Consider the following 20,440-nt stretch of genomic DNA (forward strand, 5'->3'; position numbering starts at 1 on the left):
GTCTAGTTGTCTGTGCATTAAAAGGCAGGATGTTGTGAACTGGTGTGTGGAATCTGGCGCAGAGCAATTCCTGTGAAGTCCCTCTAGCATTTACACTCGTTTTTATTGCTAAAGACCAGCTCTGGCAGGGGATGGGATATTTTCCCCCCCTGCTGCTGTCCTGGCTTTGTCTAAAGGCTGCAAATAGAAGGAAAGAAGGCCACCCAATACCTAGGTCACTGCTGTAGCTATGCAGATCCGCTCAGTTCACACCAGTAATTCCTGCTGTCTTCCCAGGGGATGTTGATGAAGGGAAGTCCAATATTCCTCAGTCATTACATAAACAAAAGATTGTTGAGTGTCAGGTTCTTTCAGGACCAGGCCTTGCAAGTATTGAAATTAAGTGGCTGGATGTATTTTCTCTCTAGGAGAAACTGAAGATTTTTTTCCAGAAAGATCATGGCTATTTATCATCTGAACATGGCTTTTGCTTTCGTGCTGGCTTTTTTTCACAGATATATGGCTGTTTCGTTTGACCTTGAAAGGAAACTTGCTATTGTCTGTCTCCAAACCATGTTTTCCTGCTTTTTGTCTAGGAGAAAACCCTTTTCGTTGTAGTTTTCCCCAACAACCCTCCATTAGACTTGAACACCTACTGAGCTGTCTGTAACAATAAGTGCCACGCTCCAGACTTGGAGCCTCACTGCAGTGTGCAAATAGCCCACTGTTTCTTTCCCCATGTCTTAGAACAGCATATTTGGCAGCAGTAGTAATAGTAATTATTAATTTATTATTTTTTATTCTTACACTATTTATATATTATTATAATGTAATAAAAATTCATACAAATAGTAGTGGTAGTAAAACTGAGAGGGAGCTGCAAAAACAGAGAGGTCTGTATGGTCAGAGTAACCCTGCTCTTTCAGTTCCCCCCAGTTCCTCCTGTCTTTTCCAATGCCCGCTTCGCCTACCCAGCGCGGGTGCCTCGCAATTCGCAGCCACATTACAAAGAGCCCCCCAGCGGGTATGGCACTTCCACTGCTCCTCTCCGCTGTGTAAGCGCAAGGACATGGGCGGTTAGTGCCAGGTGAAACACTTCCTTCCCGCATTCCTGCAGGCAAGGAACGCTGTCCCCAGGGGAGAAGGAAGGCTGGAGAGGAAGATGGGTGCTGTTGTGTGGCTGCATTCCTGCTGTTGGTCATTGGGTTGTCATTGCTGAACAGAGAGCTTGGCCTCCCTTTGCCGAGCGTGGTTATGCTCAGGGACACAAGTAACAGTGAAATACTTCATCCACAAGGTTTTGTCCTTTACGAGTAGCACTGTAAGTGGCAGAGACCTGAGCTAACCCAAGAGTAACTGTTAACAGTCCTGTCTAAATCACCTGGGAGTGCATGTGGCTCAGGTTACCTTCCCAATCCAGAGCTGCTATTGTCGGTTGACCGATCTCTGAGATCTAATACAGATCAGCTCTTTTATTATGTCTTCAATTTTAATTTAAAAAGGGAATTTGCCATTTCTTCCATAACTTACTGCATAAACCCATCTCACCTGAGGCCAAAACCAGCTCACGAGAGAGTCAGTAAACCTAAAAACTGGATCAAAAGCATCAAGCTAGTTGTTGATGGAATATTTTTGCTTTTGGTGACACATGCATGCAAACTTGTGTTCTACAGGGAGTAATTTTTTTAATGTATCTATATTAATTAGTTTAATGAATGTTTAGGCTAAAGGGGATGGCTTTGAGAAGCCTGGTTTCAATGCATTTAAATGGCATTTAACTCTTAGAATGCTTCGTTAATAATAACCACAACCATGAGCTTAACGATCTAGAGAAAAAACATGTGGGGTTTGGGTCTTTGGGACAGGCTAGGTGGTGTTGGGAGTGGTTTTTGTTTGTTTGTTCAGGGATTTTTTTTTAATTACAGTGTCCCAGTTACTTTTAATCTGTAAAACTCTCCCTATGGGAACAGTTGCAGTCATGGAGCTCGGTGTTTGTTTGCCTGTCCTGCAAGTAAGATGGCAAATGTGCCTGAAGTGCGTGTGTATTTCTTCAGCGCGGTAGCAGAATGAACCGTTCCTGCAATGAAAGGGCTGGGATAGCAGTAAAAGCTTATACATAGGTTTATTTTTTTTTTTAAACCTAATCTAAGGAGGTTTATTTTCTGTTTCAGAGGGAGGAATCTGTAGAATGATAAACCATGGTCTCTTAGTCAAATAATGCAGCTTTTCTTTCTCATTCTTTACTTCCTTTCTGAACTTAAACCAATCTTCTGAATTGACCGCTTGTCTGTTTAAAAGGCTAACTGTTGAAATGATTCTTTCCATCAAACTCAGTTGCTCAGCAACAGTGGAAGTGGAGTTAGCGTCCCATCCATACAAAATGCTTCTGAATGCTAGGGATGTGCTCAGAGACTCAGCACCATCACTTATTCCTGGGGAGTGATTGCTCTGTCACCTGTTTTCTAGCTGAATACGTATTAATCATTGCAAGTGCTGGCTTCTGCTACCAAGTGGAAAAAAGGCAGCTGGATTTTTTGCTGGTAAGCAAAATTATTTGTGAGATTGACAAGAAAAATTAGGTTTCCCACTTAAAGAAAAATATCTTGTTCTCTTTCAAAGTCTACAAGATATTTTTCCTAATATGTCGACCCATCTTTTGTAACTTAATATATCTCGTCAAGACAACCGAGATGGAGAATCCTGGATAAAGAGGGTGCGTGCAATTTGGTGAGAGGGTGGTTTGTCCCTCCTTGAAAAAATTGTCTCTTGTGCTTTGCTAAAGAGCTGAGCTGAATTATGACCTCGCTGTGGTGGGCATTTGCACCTGTGTGTAGCAATGCACATGTCTGCCTGCCACACGCACCGAGCCGCGGGGAGAGCAGACCATATGTAAGTGATAGAAACACTGTCATTTCCTGACATAAGGAGGAATCTGGGGGCAGGAGCTGCCTTTGCATATGCCAACGTACACGACAGGGAGGGCTAAAAGCAGTAATTTATCTGTAAATCCAGTGAGAAAACAGCTTGTGGCAGCTCCCTACAATTACTGGTTCACAGTTTCCCTTCCTGCTAGCCCTGCCCTGACGCCCCGTGTGGGCCTGTGAATCCCGATGTCCCCGCGTCCCCTTTCTTGTGTGGCTTGCGAGGGCTGTCTCCTCTCCCAGGGAACGGGCAGCCCCTTCCTTGATACTCAGGTGTTTCCAGCAAACGCAGCCTGTCCATCTGAACCCTCCAGACAAATATGCTGCAGTTGTGTTTTTCTCACAGCTGATTCAAATCTCTGTAGCCCTTTGATACCCAGTTACTGGGCTCATTGCAAGGGAGGAGAGGGTTTGCATGTAAATACGTGCTTTTCTGTGTTATGTAAGGTAAGCTTTGTGTCTTTGCTGTAGGAATGCTGTGGGATATCAGGAGCACTTATAAGCTGTTAGTGAATTTATTTTTTAATTGTTATTTTATTGTTATTTTTATCAAAGTGCCTTCTAGGGTTGCTTGGTAGCATGGAAGCTTGGGGATGCAAGTACTGAAGTGAAAACCTGCTCATTTTTGTGCTCTGTTGGCATATCGGGTGCATGGTGTATGTGTATGTTTTTATTACATCTAATGTGCATATCAGATTTATTGTTTTTTGATTTTTAGGAAGAAAATGTGCATACAGGTTTTTACCTGCAGGACTGTTCCTGAGAATGGGTTTGCATTGGGTTTTAGTGATAGGGCTGGTACTGGAACACAGTGTCATAGAAGGGTTTGGGTTGGAAGGGACCTTTAGAGGCCATCCAGTCCAACCCCTGCAGCAAGCAGGGACAGCTTCAACTAGATCAGGTTGCTCAGAGCCCCGTCCTGCCTGGCCTTGAATGTCTCCAGGGATGGGGCATCGACCACCTCTCGGGGCAACCTGGGCCAGTGTTTTACTGTCCTCACAGTAAAAACTTTTTTCCTTATATCCAGTCTAAATCTCCCCTCCTTTAGTTTAAAGCCATCACCCCTTGTTCTGTTCACAACAGGCCTTGTTGTAGAGGTCACCCCCATCCTTCCTATAGACCCCTTTAAGCACTGGGAGGCCGCAATAAGGTCTCCCCGCAGCCTTCCCTTCCCCAGGCTGCACAACCCCAGCTCTCCCAGCCCGGCCTCACAGCAGAGGGGCTCCAGCCCTCGGAGCGTTTCTGTGCCCCCTCTGGCCCCGCTCCGACAGGTCCATGTCGTTCCCGTGCTGAGGAGCCCAGAGCTGGAGGCAGCGCTGCAGGGGGGTGTCCCCAGAGCAGAGGGGCTGAGAACATAAAAAATACAAAAATATTTAGAAAGCAACTGGTAAAGACTTAGCAGAGGGTGCAAGTGTCAGTGGAGTATTGGAATAGCTAGCCTCAGTAGAGGTCTTGTAAAGAATATTGGTTACTACCATAAAACTTTCTGGAAAATGGTGTCTATGCGAACAGACAGATTTGGTGAGGGGAAAGGATGCCTTTTTGCATAGTGGCATCCATCCATCCCCAAACATCCATCTGGCGCTTCCTGCTCCGCTCACTCTTAGCCTGGAGTGCTTCCTCGTCCGCCACTGCCTGTGTTCTGATGTGCAGCTGGATTCCTCAGGCCTGGCTGGGTCCTGCCTTGCTTGTCCTGGCCTTTCCAGCAGCACGTGGATGTCCCAGTAGGCATTGCCGAGTGCTGAAATTCATTCTGCAAAGCCTGTAAGGACCACGGGGGGCGGTTCCCAATGAAGTGGTAGAGTTGCATTGCTTTGGTTGGTTGTTTCTTCCTTTCTCCAGAAAGCATCAGACTGCATTCCTCAAACCACTAGTACCTTCACAGCCTGCGAAGTTGCACCTTGTTTTGTGTTGCTCTTTCCCTTTTATTTGAATGGTTATGTACTTCGGTGTCAGGCAGCAGGAGGGTCAAGCCCCATAAAACTAGGTACAGACAAAACAGGCAGGAATTGTTTCACCCCAGAAAATGGCTGCATCTGAGTAGCAAACGAGCAGCCTGGTGTTCGAAAGCTCACAATGCTGTTTCAGGTTAACTGGGGGCTGCACAGCTTCTTATTCATTCCACTCGCATTCACCTGTGCTTTTTGTCTTGTGGGTAGAAAAGCTATTTGAAATGTGATTTTTTTTTTTTTTTTTTTTTAAAAATGCTTTTTTTGTTCATTTCTTTAGGGGACTGGAGTTTTGGGAGTTGAAGTTCAGGAGCAGATCATTTCTTTACCGACAGGTACTGTTTAGTGCTGTATTCGGCACACGCTTTGCCTCCGAGAACCAAAGTGCTGCTATTGCCATAACTGTTAATCAGTTTAGCAACGTTGCATCCCTGTGTAGTGCCACCTCTTGCAGAGCTGGTGTTACAGCTGCATGACGCACACGGGGACCTAACGCCAGAGAGGTGAGGTTCTGTGTTGTTTGTTTGATCCAGTAAAGGCAGAATCTCTTAAGTTTGTGTCTAAAACGAATGTCCAAAGTCACAGAATCATGTGGGAGGATGGAAAGTTCTGTCTTCTGCAACCTTTGTCTTTGCAGTCCGAGTGGTAAAAACCAACAGACATATGTTCTTGCTCTGCTGAATGGCACTGGGCCCAGCGAGGGCTGCCTGGAATTTTACTTTCTGGCTTTGGAGCATGAAGTAATTCTAAGTATTACACAAAGGAGAGATGGGAAGACCTGATTCAGCTATGCAGGCATGACTGCAGGATCTTTCCCTCTGCCATGCTGTCTAGCCTCCGCTGGGTTTTCTTTGAAATAACTCCAGTGGGGTTTTTGCTGCTATCCCCAGGGGAGACAGCTCTCTCCGCAGCTTAATGGATCACCTCATTAGGAAAGAGTTGGCTGTTCTCAGCCTGCCTGTCCTGGCCATGGCCGCACTCTGGAGACAAATAGGCAAGAGAAGGCTTGTTTTCTGGAGGAGAGAGGGGGTGTTTTGTGGGAACAGCAAGCAGCTATTTTTTATTCTGTTTTGACAAACCAAATTTGTTTTTATCCTGTGCCAAGTAATACTCTGTAAGCTCTCTGACAGTGGGTGTCTGGATATGAGCAAGGGAAGAACAACAACACGCTTGAGAAGGGCTTGATGTACCGCAGGGATTTGCTTCATCAGATGCTCTTGTCACAAGGAGCTGGTAACCCATTTGGTGCATTAGAATGGAAATGCTACTTAGTGACTGTGCAGAGAGAAGAGTTACCTGCGATGCTCAGCTCAGCCTAATGTTCTCTCTGAACCTGGTTCACAGCAGCTGCCTTACGGTGACGCTGGCAGGCTGCAGCAAAGCAGGAACAGGCTGTACACGCTGAACTTGCACTCTTCTACCTGAGCATCTGCTTCTGCCCTCCATCATAAAGAGGAGACTAGACTAGATGGACCTCCTGTCTCACCTCATGTAGCTGCTGTGATAAGTATTGGCATCTGGATGTTTTTATTAGAGGAAAAGATTAAACAGCCCCAGAAACTGTATGCGTATATTCTTGCTGAATAGCGTGCAGAATGGGGGAGACACCAAGCACATGGCTGGTTCGGACGCGTACCATTAGTCTGCAACTCCGTGTGGAGACATCAAAGCTAAAGTCGCAGTGTACAATGACCTCTAGTGAGGGGTGGATAAAATAACATACGCCAAGGATCTCTGCTTCTTCTCAGTGCCATCTGCTTAAAGGCAGGCTCTTGGCACTCCACAGTGCGGTTTAAGATTAGAGCACACAGGGAGAGACAGCACTTGCCTTCGGATAAATATACCTTGGCTTGTTGGACCTTTCTCCTTAATGGTAATAAACATGATCAGGTTGCTTAGTGGGCTCTGGTTTATTCTTTTGTAAATGTTAATGGATCAGAAACTTAGACCAATGCTTTGTTACAGTGCTACATTTACGGTTTTGGAGAGCTTGGTACGCTTTGAAAGGTCATGAGTAGAATGAGTGTTTATTCAGGCCAAATGACTGATCATGCCTGCTCAAGCGGGGATGTGTTCTGGTGGCAGCGTGAGCAGGTGAATCAGACAAGACAGTGTCTGCTTGACCAGTTTCCCCCACGTGGGCTTGTACTGCTAGTAAAATTTGAGACTGGAGGACAGCTTGTCCAGTGTGGACAGAGAAAAGTGACTTAGGAAACGGTGAAAGTGCAGCAGCTCGGGTTCAGCCCATACCAAGGGCTGTGTTTCAGTGTGACTCCTGTGTCTAATAAGACTCGGGCCCAGAAACTCTGCGGCATGTTCCCTTAGGCCGTGTGAGCTCTCCTGTGACAATGAGCATGAGCAAGAGCAAGCAAAGGGCTGGCAGCTTCTGGGAGGGGGTTCAGCTCTAGCTGGACACCACCAGGCTGGTTAAGGTCTTTGTGTTGTGCTGGTTTTTTCCCCTCAGAGAGGCATTTCTCAGGATGGGACTGTTCATACAGGCCTGTCACTTCAGTGGCTCTGGGACAGGGCCTGGCTTTCCTTGAGCTTTATCTCTTGCTGAACAAAAGCCTGAAAAGGACTGTCCTTCTCTGTCTTAGTCCTTTGTTTCCCCAGGGAAACCATCCCCAGATGTTTCTTGTACAAGCTTTCTTGATGCCCACGGGAAGTAGGTAGTTGCCTGAACACTAGACTCCGGATGAAAGTCTCTCTAGGAGTATTATCTCCGAGAACACTTCTGGCACAAGTTGAGGGACTTTTGTCAGTTATTCCTCAACAGCAGCTTCATGAGGCTGCCTTGACATAAGAAGCGCCAGGAGGATTAGTGGTCAGTGCCTTCAGAAGAGTGCCCTCAGCTCGTGAAAGGGGTGGAGAGAAACGTAGCCACCAGCTAGTCAGAGGGAACTAGCGCTTGGGGTGCAGGTGGCATTGGCAGACACAAGTCTTGGCCCTCCTGGAAGCGCGTGTCTTCAAGGGATATAGAAGGAAAGGGTGTTGTTTAGCCCAGAGTATGCTGAGGTGGGAGGGGTGTTTATGCAGGAGGTGAGCACTGTGGTGTGAAACCCGCTAGGTCTGGAGTTGCTGAGTGTGGAGGGAGGGAAGGGAAGCTGTGACACGCAGAGGTGTGTGAAATACCAGTTTGCTGCACTGGGGATGTTGTCTTGTGGGCTGTCCTACCTGGTTTTTTTTCTTCCTCTTACTTTTTTGGCTTTCTGAGAGAGAAGCAAAGCCCTACATAGCCCCCTACCTGGAAACAGTGTTGCTTACATGTTAAGAACTACCTGTGAGCTCAGCTCTCCCAGCCGGCATTTGAGCTTCCTGCCACAGACCGATGTGGGTGCTGCTGTTGTTTCTAAAACAGAAACAATCCTCTGCTCAACCATCTTCCCATGTGTGATGATGACAAGCCTTGCTCCAAGGCAGTGCTATGTAGCTGGAGATCATTGTGTTACAGGTCCTCATCTTGTTCTTACTAATGTCTTTAGTTGTAGGGAGGGAAGGCTTAAAGGAAGCAAGGTAATTTTGGTAGTTCTTTTCCCTTCCCTACCACCAGCTTTGGTCACTGGAAGACTCTGTGCCTCTGCACGTTGCCGACAAGCTTAGCTGCTGCATGCTGTCAAGTTGCCCCCATCGGCACAGAACCTAGGCGGCCCATGCAACCCCTGCTAAAAGCAGAAAGAACACCTTTCGCCCGTAGGCTGTGGGGTGACTGTGGCTGCTGGGGCGTGCTCGGAGACCAAGGGAGCGTGACCTTTTCGAAGAAATAAAGTGAGCCCTGGAAATGCTCCCCGGAGGTGTGTGACACCGGAGGCATACAAGGGGCAGCTAGGACTGGCTTGAACCCCGATGGGTGAGTCTGGGGCATGACTTGGGACACTTCAGTGGCACCTAAAACAAGGGTCAAAGCATTCTTTACGTGGGGAGATGCTTGTTTCTTTCTTAACACCCAGCTGGACTAGGAGCAAACTGCATGGCACTGGGAGCAACTGATAGTACTAGGAACAGTAGAGGAACACCAGAAATTAGGCTTTCTGTGAACTATGGGTTTAATAATAATGATGTGCCTATATTCAGGAGCAGGCTTATGTTAAGAAGTCATGGTGATATCATTCTTTCCTGAGTGACAGGCACTGAACTCCGCCACATGTGCACGATACTGCTGATAGCGCAAGTGCAGGACTTGGGACAGAATTTCCTAATATCTTTAAGTTTTACAAGGGCAGCTCCTAAGCTGTGTTCTCTGTTTTTCCAGGTCCGAAGAATGGTCGGGGCTCTAGTTGCAGTTGGCCAGGGCAAGTTAAAACCTCATCATATAAAGGAGTTACTGGAAATAAAAGATTCACGGGCTTTTCCACCAAATGCTATGGCTCCACCATCAGGACTTTTTCTAAAATCAGTGGAATATAATGAAGCAGGTAGGTGAATGCAGGGAATGGCATTCTTTTTTTGTAGGAGTCAGATCGAATGCTGAAGGGAGCAGTAACCCACAGTCTTGCTTTACGTGCCATCTGACACAGCTTTGGGCACTGACACCGTATCAAGGGAATGCCCGGGACTGTAGAGGGGTTTATAGCATTTGCTATGGAAAAAATTGTGGGCTGTTTTTTTTCTGACAGATTTCTTCCTCTTACTTGCAGGATAGTAAAAGAGAAGTTGTGTTGACAATGACTTTGAGATGTCACATGAATAATGCTTTCAATTCTCATAAATTCTTGTTCTGTGTCTGGCCACCAAATGGTCTGTGGTACCTAGGTGCCTACAGATCCGTTTCTGTTCACTCACTTCTCCCTTGGAATTTATGAGAGGATTGTAGAGGACAGAGAACAGATCATCCTTTTGCTTATGTGGTGGTTCTCAAATGAGAGAGCGTCTGATCTAAACTATTTAAGTTTTTTAGCTTAAGAAAATGGGGGGAGCAGGGAAATTTGCACAAGATGGTAAATGGACATCATGGAATTCTGGCATCCGTGCTGGGGATAGCAGGTATTTAAAACTGCAAGGACGAATCTGTCTCTGATTAATCCAGTGTCTGTGAAATGTGGCTACAAAGGACTTCCCACCACACTGCAGACCTTCTCCAGGCTGCCTTGTCAGACCACAGACCTCTTCAGGTGGGCCTGGAGCATGCTCCCCCCTGCAGCAGCTACGCACACAGTGGGGCTTAAAGAAGACAGAAGGGAAAGGGAAGTGACAAAGCGTGGTGAAAGGAGCTTGAGTGGAGTTCTGAGCACCTGGCCTGGCCCTGAAAAGGCAGCTGCTGCTTACTGGTTTTGGCCCTCTCCAGCGGTGCTTTTCCTAGCAGTGCTGGCCGAGGAGCTGTCTGTGCCAGAGGGAGGGAGCCCAGGCAGGAAACAAACACTGTGGATTTTAAGTGCTTTCAGGTGGTTTCAGTGCCATCTTTCTCCCTAAATCAATGCTTTCTTTTTCTCCTATACAGATTTGGGCACTACAGTTGCCCCAGGAGAATAGCAGCTCTGTGAGACGCAGCCATGTCTGAAAGGACTGTTGTTGTGGATATGTGATGGAGGTTTGCCAGGCGCTCTTTGCACAATACACGGTCTTGTCTCAATAAAAATCATTGACTGTGATCATAGGCATCTTCCGATCATTAGTTCTTGCCCTCTGAGACTGCCAAGGAGAAAGGAAGAACACTCCATGCTGCTTTCAGATAACTGCTTTTTTTATCTTTCTTCTGAAATTCTGGTGCCTGTCTCTCAAACAGGAGGAGGAAGGAGTGGGGCTTGGGTTTTTGGGGTTTGGTTTTTTCCTTCTGTGGTGTGTATGGGAGGGATACAGGCTTAGAACAGAGGAGAACGTAGCATTTCCTCTCTGCTCCTCTCCTCTGTAACCCTGCCTTTATATAGCATAGCACGAGGGACGGCTCTTACCGTTTGATGCAGTGACTTACAGAAACAGCCTTTGAAAGGACTTGCCATTTCCTCTCCTCATCAACAGTCACTCTTACGGAGCTGTAGTGGCTTCTACATTATCCTGTTCCTGGGTACAAAGTCACCTCTGTTGCATTTAGAATGTGGCATGTTTCAGAGCAGAGTTCCTTTGAGGCCACTTAAAACCCGTTTGGATGGTCACAGCCTGGGTTAGTAGCACAGGAACAGCTATGTGAGCGAGCCAGCCCCATCGTGAAATGAAGCGCTTTCGGCAGAGGAGGCTCTGTAGCTGCCACGCTGTTGCTGGGCTCTGATCTGCTTGTTGCTGCCTTCGCTCTTCCACAGCTGTTGGTGCAGCGGTGCTGCAGAGCACGCCAGAGGCGGTCAGTGATCTCGGGGCATGTGAATCGTAGTGCAGAGCACGGAGCAGAGAGAACTTGGTGGTGGTGGTTTATTTTTTCTTTAAACCACTCTAATCTCAGGTTTTGCCCGCTTGCCTAAGCAATAAAATACATGTGGGGTAACTTGTGGGGTGTTTTTTCTCATGAATGACACCAGAATCTCTGGTTTGGTTATAAAATGGCTGTTAGAGTGCCAGGTTACAGGAACGGGGGTGAAAATTTGGACTTCTGAAGTTCACAGAAGAAACAATACCTGGTTTAGACATTCTCCTGCAGTGGAAAAAGCGTGCAGCCGAGATGCCTGGCACCGCCATAATTAATGTCCCTTTTGTCTGTGGGAGGAGGAGAATTGTCAGAGCACCAGCCCGCTTGATCTGGTAAGAGGATGTTCTTTGTTATGTGGCAATTCAAAGTGATACGGACTATTGCATTCAGATAAATAAAGGAAGAATCTTAATAACCTCTTGAGAGACTGTGAAGTTTCCACTCTCTGTATGGTGAAGAGTCCAAAGTAGGCAGAGGGGGAGGCAGCAGTTCTTTTTGACCTCTCTTAAGGCCACCCTTGCCTCTGGCAGCGGGGATGGAGTTAGCGAGCGTCCCTGGTACAGGATAGGAAGTCAGCCCGGTTCTAGGTGTCCCCTCGTGAGAAGTGATGCATCTCTTCCCCACTTGGTTCCAGGTAGCAGCTTTGCCAGAGACCTGCTTTTGACAGCATGGGAACAAAAGGCAAGATACTTGTGGTTCCTCCCTCCCTTCCCCCGCAGCATGCTGACCACGAGCTGCTTTAGCCCCTCAGGGACTAATTCCCAAAAAAGATGACAGAACTCTGGGGGAGTCCTGGGTCTCTGCCGTCGAGGAGAGCTGAAGCTGTGGTACCTCTTTGTGCTTTTCTGGTGAAGTGCCCAGCGGCAGGGGTGCTCTAACGGGCTGCAGCGATTTTCCACATGAGCAGTAGGGCTCGTCCATGTGTGTTCCAAACCCTAACGTGCCCATATGGCTGTTAGTGGTTTGCTTGAAAAGGAATGGCAGCAAAGCCTTGCTGTTCCCCACTTTGAGGGGAAGTGAGAGCGCAGCTACGGGCCGATCTTGGCGCGTCTCAGACTGAGGCGCTGGTACCTGGTTTCAGAGGCTGGTCTTGCTCTGCCGACTGTGGGGGCCGGGGGTGGCTTTGGGTGGGAGCATTGGGCCTCCCTCTCGCGGGGGGTGCGTGGGGAGAGCTGGGGCATGCCCTAGTGCTGTGTGCCGTGCTCTCTCCCCAGGTCTGCGGCGGGACGCTTCGCTAGCAGGGCAAGTGCTCTGCCTTGGATCTGAGTGACTGCTTTTCGTTTTTGCTTCCTGTGGTTTCTCTCTGTGGAGCCCTGCAGCGTGTCTGGCGGGGCAGTTTGCTCTGGCGTTCGAAGCCTGCACAGGAGAGCTCAGCACTGACCTCGTAGCTGTGAGGACTCTGGAGGGGGTGGTGGACTCATACCCCGCTTTCGCGTGAGAGATGATGATCTGAGCTCTGGTAAGTTAACTTTCTAAGTAAATTTATTATGAGTTTTTACAGGCAGAAAACTGAACCAAATGCTAATGCTGTTCGGGTGTTAATCGAGATAACTGCTGCTGCTGCAGGCTCAGGCACCACCGCTCTTCTGTTTTCTTTTTTTTTTTTTTTTTTTCTCTTTTTAATAGTCACAGCGCAAACGTACCAGCTATTGGTGTTTCTGCAACTGTTTCCCAACTTCTGGTTACAATAAAAACCTGTCGCGCTTTCGGGCCGGTTACCAGCTCCACTCACTGAGCAGCCCAGGTTCAGCTCTCCAGACTGTAGTCTGGGAGGGACTGACTGGCTAACGCGCAGTCGGCCCAAAGGGCTGTTGTGGGGTTTTGCTGTGTTTTTTAAATCCCAGACCAACTGTTAAAAATAACCTAAAGACCTTTAAATAGAGAACATGCTCTCTTAGCATCATAAAATATGCCATCGGTAGAGAACTGCTGTACAAACCCCTAGTCTGAATCGGGTTTTTTTGGTGTCCATCCTTAATACTTGTTACTTTTGTCAAGGGGTATTTAGCATTCTTTTGATCTTTTATGTTGTCACATTACTAATTCTTTTCAGTTAATTCAGTTTGGACATCCAACACACGGGGAGATCTGTCTTTCTGACTGACAGGCATGGTTTAAAACTAAAACCAGAAAAACCTCACTCTTAACCAGGGTTCAAATACTCCAGCTTGGTGTTATATGAAAACATTTCCAATAATTTAACAAACTCAAAATCCAGCGGAAACTTTGATGTATGCTTTTCTGTGGTTTTTGTAAATCAAATAACTTGGTACAGAAACAGAAGTCAGTGGTGCTTTTTGGTTGTCTGGAAGAAATACCAACCAACCAGCCCTGGGGAAGCAAAGCTGCGTTTGGAATTTGATCGGACTCCATACTTGTAAAATGGTAGATGAGTAAATGGTACGCTGTTATAAGAGATTCAGGTGGCTGTGCGCTCTGAAAATGTACATTTAGTCATAAACTCTGTCCCTTCTATTACCTCTCATAGGGAATGAAACTATTTCCAGAGTGAAGTACACGGTGGGGTCCCCAGTGCATGTAGAACCGCTTGGAACGGGGTAGGAGATCAGGTTGTAAAATACTCTGTGTCCGTGATTTATTATCTCCCCCTGCACTGTTCCTTACTTCCGCTGTAGTTGAGCTTTAACGGGTGCGTGTCACTCGAAGGGCTACACCTGGGGACGGCGAGCGCCGGCGGGTACGAACACCTCTGTGCCACATGTCACCGTTCCAACCCCACAACCATCCGCTCTAAGAATGTAAGGCATAATGTGGGATCCTGTTTCAGATGGGGAGGGGTTTCAGGGATGAATAAGGTGCTGAAAGCAAGTGATACTAGTGTGGTGTCATGGTGCGAGCAGCTTGTGGGCCGTTCGTAGGGCCTTGTAACCATCCTGCCGGGACCCGAGCGGAACCAGTTTTAGGCAGTCCCTTAGCAAGACGCGTTTTGCCGTCTCACAGCAGTCGGTCAGCGCTAAGCACGGAGGGACTCTTGTCGTGCCCAGCTTCTGCAGAATCTTGGGACAGTGTTTGTGCTGTTTGTTTTGGAGCTGTGAGCCGATAGCATCTGCGGATGTCCTGACCGGGCTCGTCTTGTGAGAAGCAGTAGCTCATCGGTCCCCTTTGCCGTCCTGCCCCTTTAATGACTTTTATCTTGCCCCAGTTGCAGCATCGTACTTTGAACCTAGAAAAGAGCTGTTCGGTGGCTCTTGCTTTAGCAAAAGTCTTGAGATAAAGGTTGTTTCAAGTCCTATCCTTAAAGCTACAGCGTAGCCACGCCTGGGTTTGTATTCATTTTTCTCTGTGTGTGTACAAACCCTTTGCTAGTCAGTGAAAGACCCGTGTAGGCAGATACGTACGCTTGCCTACTTAAAGTGAAACCTTTTTTCTTTTCTTTCCTTTCTAATCTTCCAGTTATCATCTCGGGTGCTTTTTGACTTCATTAGATAAACAGCTATTGGGAGGAAGTGTGATTTCAGAGTTTCCTTTGGAAAGCACCCACCAACCTTTGTATTTTTGTGCTTTCAATGGCTCAACCTTAGGAACATCGTGCCTGTTGTAGCTGGGTTTCATTTCTCCCCTGCCTTTAAGGGCTTCTGTTAAGGTGTCTATGTTTACCTTAGTTACTCAGGTTTCTTTTATATTTGGTGGAGAGAAACTGCACTGCTGGAGTGCACTTCATTGCTCAGGTGATGCGAGCAACCTCGGTGGGGGCAGTCCTGCTTGCACGGTGCCTCTTTCCCATATTTCAAACACATAAAGCTGTCCTTTTGGCTCCCTTCGTGACTGAGACGAGTGGTGGCTTCCCCTGCAGTGTGCCTGCAGAGCAGCTTTAGAGTGCTGTAAATTCACCCAGCAGCTTGCACCGAGCCTTCCCACTCGTGTATGAATGTCAAGTAAGATATAAAAGTGTGGGTGGCGGGGAAAAAAAACCCTATTTCCCTCAGATTGCCTGCGTGCTATCAGGTCTTCTGGTGTCCCAGGACTGCATCGTGTACCGCACGCGCCCCGCAAAGGAACGCTTGTTCCGAGAGGCCTGGCACGCCTTGGCTGGAGTGCTGCACCCTTCCGTTTGCTCCCCTTACCCTTGTCTACACCGCTGACGACCGGCCCTGAACCGCTCCTCAATGGGGCGGGGGCGGCGCTGCCTCCTCCCGACCTGGTTAACAGCGTGCTCTCGGCGGCAGCTCCCGTTCTGTGCTTTAGTACTAGTTCTGAATTTTACCAGGAAGGCTCCGCACGTGCTAGTTATAAAACTACAGCAACAAGGTTAAAACGCTTCAGTCACACAGCGTGCTGGGTTAACTGTCACACTGCAGCAACCAAAAAGGCAGTTCTGCTTGTATTTTTGGTACTGCTGCTTTTCTTTTTCCCTGGGAAGCCTGCAGAATCCATCACGGCAGGGTTTTAAGGACAGGATAACGCTGCACATCTCTCAGTAACGACACAGGAATTTTGGTAGGGCTTAGAACAGGAAATTAATTACAGGACCTCCAAAGGTGTATCGCTGCTAACATTCTCCTGTGCTGCTTCAGGTGCTGCACCTTCCTTAGCCAAAGCGACAGCCTTCTACATGTCTTGGGGTTTTTCGGGGGGGTGGAGCAGGGGGAATTGCTACCTCGGTTATTTCGGTATTGGCACCTTGTGGTGATTTTAATGCCAGTAAATACTCTGTCTACTGCATAAAACACAAGTATTTGAAGTTTAAATGATTTGTTCTCCCCTACGGCAGCACCGGTTTCCATCTAAACGTACCAAGCACAGATGTCCGAACCGCAGACTTCACCCCACTTAACGCAGCTCAGTTGTGTCGCCTTAGCTCTCGCCCACTTGAGATGAAATGAAACTCAGAAACCTCCTGAGGTAAGGGATGGCTTAAGGCTTTTACCCGGATTGGATATCCCTACGCTCCAGCAGAAATCATGACAGATATTTCCTGGGCCGAAGGAGTCTCCAACGAGACAGTTACCGATGCCAGTTCAGAATTCAGCTTGGAAGCAGAGTTCCAGTATTCCTTGTTTACTGTCATCTACAGCATTGTCTTCGTGCTGGGACTGATAGAAAACGCCTTAGCTCTGTACTGCCTGTCCTGCAGAGTACAGCACTCTTCTCACTCCTACGTGTACATGATTAACCTCGCTCTGGTAGACACCCTGTTTGTTTGTGTGTTGCCTTTTAAAATCCACTACCACCTGAATCGGAACAACTGGATCTTTGGTGACATGGCTTGTAGGATAACTGGGACCTTGTACTATATCAACATCTATCTAAGCATCGCCTTTTTCACCTGCATCTGTGTCGACCGTTACATTGCAGTGTTGCACCCCTTCACGTACATCCAGATCAAGGTCGTCCATTACATGATGGTGGTCATAGCCCTTTGGGTGGTGGCTCTAAGTGTCATGGTTCCACTTATCCTTGGAGGTCCCCTCCACAACAGTAGTGTGAGGAACACAACAGCCTGTTTTGAGAACTTTGCTTCAAGAAGCTGGGCTTATCGCATGGCGCCGTACAACATCATGGCCTTAGTTTTTGGGTTTGTGATCCCATTTTCGATCATCCTGATCAGCTACCCTCTCATTGCCAAGAGGATCTGCCAGATCAAACACAGCGTTCGCAAGAGGAAGGCCCTGAGCACCATCTACATCATCCTGGTCATTTGTACTTTGTGCTTTCTCCCATATCATCTCACTCACTTGCTCCACTTTTTAATGAGAATCCAGGTCATCCAGAATCCGTCGTTTACCAACTTGATCTACAAAATGCGAAGGGTCACCTTAGCCCTCGTGAGTCTCAACTGTTGCCTTAACCCGCTCTTGTACTACTTCACCTCTTCCAGCAAGCAGTGGCACTTCAACTTCAAGCTCAGATTCAGGTCTAAGACAGTGTACACGATCTGCGACCAGAAGTTCGGGGAGTGCTCCTATGTTTATAAACTACAACAGAGACCCAGAAGTAAAAAACACAGCGATGGAATCAACTGAGCCACTTCACGTAAGTACAGTATTCCCATTTCCAGCTGCTGCTTTGAAAACAAACCTATGAAACCTGCCCTTCCTCCATACAGTGGCTCTTAGGTCAAGGCAGGACTGGAGGGAGGCACCGAACAGGCGCATATTTTTATTAGCCAGCTAGGACAGCACGGGGGGAAGCTGTCCCTGACAGGCCTGGGTGCACCTGGTGGAACATGCTGTGTTCATGTACGCTGATGTTTTGGTCACCTTTTGTTTAACTTTGGGTTGGCAGAACATGGGGCTCCCTCTCTTTCAGCCCAGGAAAGGGTTACTTGGAGGAAACTAGCCACCTCGGTGCCACCAAAGCTGAAAGTGGGTGGCTCCAGGCACTCCTGTGTGGCTTTTCCCTATTTTGGAGGGATCCCGTGTTTTCTCCCTGAGGGCATGCTGCAGCCAGCTGGGTTCACAGAAGCTTTCTGCCTACATTCCACAGCCAAATAAGGGCTTCTCATCCCTTCTCCTGAATCAATAGATTGGCTTCCCGAGGAGTACCTCAGTAGGGGGCTCCTAGCAGAGCATGCCTGTGGGTCCAAGCTGGCCATCCATTAATGCAGCTGAGAAGATGATAGGTGCCAGCATTCATCGGCCGGGTAACCCTGTGCAGGAGCAGGGTAACCGCTCGCTCAGTGAGGGAGGTCACTGTAGGAGCTGGCATGACTCCCTACGCTGCGCCGACCTGTTCACATGTCAAAGCTCTTTTTCAGTCTTTGTGTACATCACAAAACGTATCTGACCTATTTCATCCCTTCTATTAACAGAACCACACAGCTTCTGAGAACTGCTGCCTTTTCCACCCTGCGAAATGTGAGACTTCGGAGAGAATTTATCATTTGTGGGTTATCGGTCACCAGACGAGCACTGGCCTGGCTGCCAAACCTGCTTAAAAGCCACCGGTTTCCTGAACAGGATGTGATTTTTTTGGTAACAGATACACAGACTCACTGTTCTGTTCCTTCCCACCCCATGCTTTATAAAGCGTGCACAGGCGCTAGGCCTGTAGGCGTGCGAGACTACTGAGCAGGTGAGAATAGAAGGGAGATTGTCACGGGCTTGGTTACCAGGGAACGAGGTGTGCCTGGCTGCGGCAATGTGCTAACTTGGTATTTCCAAATGTGCAAAATGCAGGTTAAGAGGGGGGCGCTTTGCCCTGGCAGGCAGGTGGCCGGGGCTCCCAGGTCATGCAGCGCTGTTGGCCTCGGAACAAGCGCTGCCTTAACCGTGAAGGAGGGAGGGAGTAGGCTTAGTGAGGCAGAATGGTGCGGGGAGGTAAATGAGCGCCTCTGATTAGCGGCTTCTCTTTGCACAACGATGGACGTTGCAGCTTCTGCCCATATTCAGCCGACTTTAATTGGCTTTAAACTGAAGGACCTGGGGGGTGGGATCTGTTGCGAAAACGCTCACACCAGCACGTCCAACGGGGGAGTAAGTCAGGCCAAGCAGTGTGGCACTAAAGGTTCCTTAGCTGGCTCCCAAGAGGCGAAACAGAAGAGTAATAGCCTCAAGTGTAGGTACACGGATGCACGCAGTCTAGGTACCAACCAGGAGGAACTGGAGCTCCATGCCCGCTCAGAAGGGTGCGACATCATAGGAGTAACTGAAACATGGTGGGACACCCCAAATGACTGGGGGATCGCAACGGATGGGTACAAGGAGGGACGGACACAAGTTGCTCTTGGGGAGATTCCGATTGGACACGAGGGGGACATTTTTCACAGTGAGGACAGTCACCACTGGAATAATCTCCCCAGGGAAGGGGTTGACTCGGCCTCGTTGGGCACCTCCAAGAGTCGCTGGACAGGGTGCTGGGCCATCTTGTCTAGGCTGGGCTCTTCCCAGAAAGGTTGGGCTAGATGATCCCTGAGGTCCCTTCCAGCCTGGGATTCTGGGATTTTCTGATGGCAGCTGATGCCACAGCCTGGTTGCAGACAGGAGGTAAGCGGTTTGGAGAATAAGCAGTGTGGGTGTAGGGGGGTACATTGGGGTCTGGGGGCGGGGGGAACGAACCATGCCCTATCATGGTCAGCAAAGGTCTTGAATGTGGGAGGCTGCACTGATCAGCTAAAGCCAAGCAAGACACCACTTCAGCTCTCTGAGATGCATGCAGCGAGCAAACCAAGGGCAGGTCTGGAATTACTGTAATAGAACTAAAGCTCTGTAAGCGGTGGCTTTTGTGGACACGTATTACATTCCCAACATACTGCACGTGTTAGGACGGGCTTGGCTTGGCTTTGTGATTGCTACGTGCAGCTTGACTCATGCTCAAGGGACACCTGAGACTCACGGTGGGCAGCTGCTGGCCAAGCCCTTGCTGGCTTTTGCTCTTAGCTTGGAAGACTTAAAATTTTAAGGATCAGTGAGAAAACCTGCTCAAATATTTCTAAAATACTGAAAATAATTCCATGTTCCTCAGCTTAACCAGGCTTGGTAAGACAAGTGCACGGGTTTGCACTTGTGAAAACAGAGATGAGGCAAGCCTCTGAGGGTGTATTAGGACAAATGAATCGTCTACCTGTCAAGAGGTGCAGCTATTTTTGTCCCGTTATAGGCTACACACAAACCTCCCAGCAGCGGAGGGACTGGTCTCTCCAACTAAGCACATTTTTTATGTTCTTGGACAGAGGAAGGCAAGTTTTATTGGCGCCCTCATGCAGGAGCGCAGCTTTCTTGCAGGCTCGCCAGCTGTCGCTGAGGGAAGTATGGCTAATAGAAACCAGCCCCGCCGCTGGGTAACTAGTGTGTTTAGGGCTTTATGCTCTTGCCTCTGTTCCACTTTGCATTTTAACTGTGAAGCTTTGAATGCTCCTTGTTTTGACCCTCAGGCCTGTGTTTATCTACCGCTAGTCACGTCACGCAGGGCTGATCCCCCTTTACGGACAAGTCGGGGAGCGCCCCCGTTCCCAAAGCTGGCACAGGGAGCGGTTCTGTCCCATGCAGAGTCCAGGAGTGAGAGCGGGGCAGGACGGCGGGGGGTCAGTGCAGGGCTGTTGCTTCTACTGGTTTTGGGGACAAACTGAAAGCCTAAATACTGTGTGGAAAGAAACTGTAGTACAGAACAGCACTGCGGCGGTTTTAAAGGACATGAGCCCTGGGAGGGGCAGAATGCTCAGTTCTTTTACCTTATCGTGTAAGCAATTCAGTGCTTGTTCCTCAGGACTCTCTAAAAACAGGCTGTAATGACTCCCTGGGCAGGTTTCCATGGGGAGAAGATGGCAGTACTGCTGAACAGTGTACACTAGCACTGCAGTA

The 20,440-nt window shown here is 48.4% G+C and overlaps 2 protein-coding genes across 2 annotated transcripts in view; both read left to right on the forward strand.

Annotated features, from left to right (window-relative positions):
* The window catches only part of PUSL1 (pseudouridine synthase like 1), a 29,666-nt gene extending 19,232 nt beyond the window's left edge, over window positions 1–10,434 (forward strand). Inside the window, exons 6-8 of the mRNA XM_075113844.1 lie at window positions 5,130–5,184; window positions 9,099–9,261; window positions 10,284–10,434. Coding sequence (XP_074969945.1) covers window positions 5,130–5,184; window positions 9,099–9,261; window positions 10,284–10,315 — 250 coding nt within the window. The 3' untranslated portion in view covers window positions 10,316–10,434. The remainder of the gene's footprint in view (window positions 1–5,129; window positions 5,185–9,098; window positions 9,262–10,283) is intronic.
* Window positions 10,435–11,343: 909 nt separating this feature from the next.
* Window positions 11,344–20,440, forward strand: LOC142066435 (lysophosphatidic acid receptor 6-like). The gene is made up of 4 exons (XM_075113842.1): window positions 11,344–11,512; window positions 12,395–12,639; window positions 15,913–17,174; window positions 17,953–20,440. Exon 3 carries the CDS (start codon window positions 16,103–16,105, stop codon window positions 17,162–17,164), a length of 1,062 nt encoding a protein of 353 aa, XP_074969943.1. The 5' UTR covers window positions 11,344–11,512; window positions 12,395–12,639; window positions 15,913–16,102; the 3' UTR covers window positions 17,165–17,174; window positions 17,953–20,440.

The sequence above is a fragment of the Phalacrocorax aristotelis genome, chromosome 19, assembly GCF_949628215.1.
Source record: "Phalacrocorax aristotelis chromosome 19, bGulAri2.1, whole genome shotgun sequence".
NCBI lineage: Eukaryota > Metazoa > Chordata > Aves > Suliformes > Phalacrocoracidae > Phalacrocorax > Phalacrocorax aristotelis.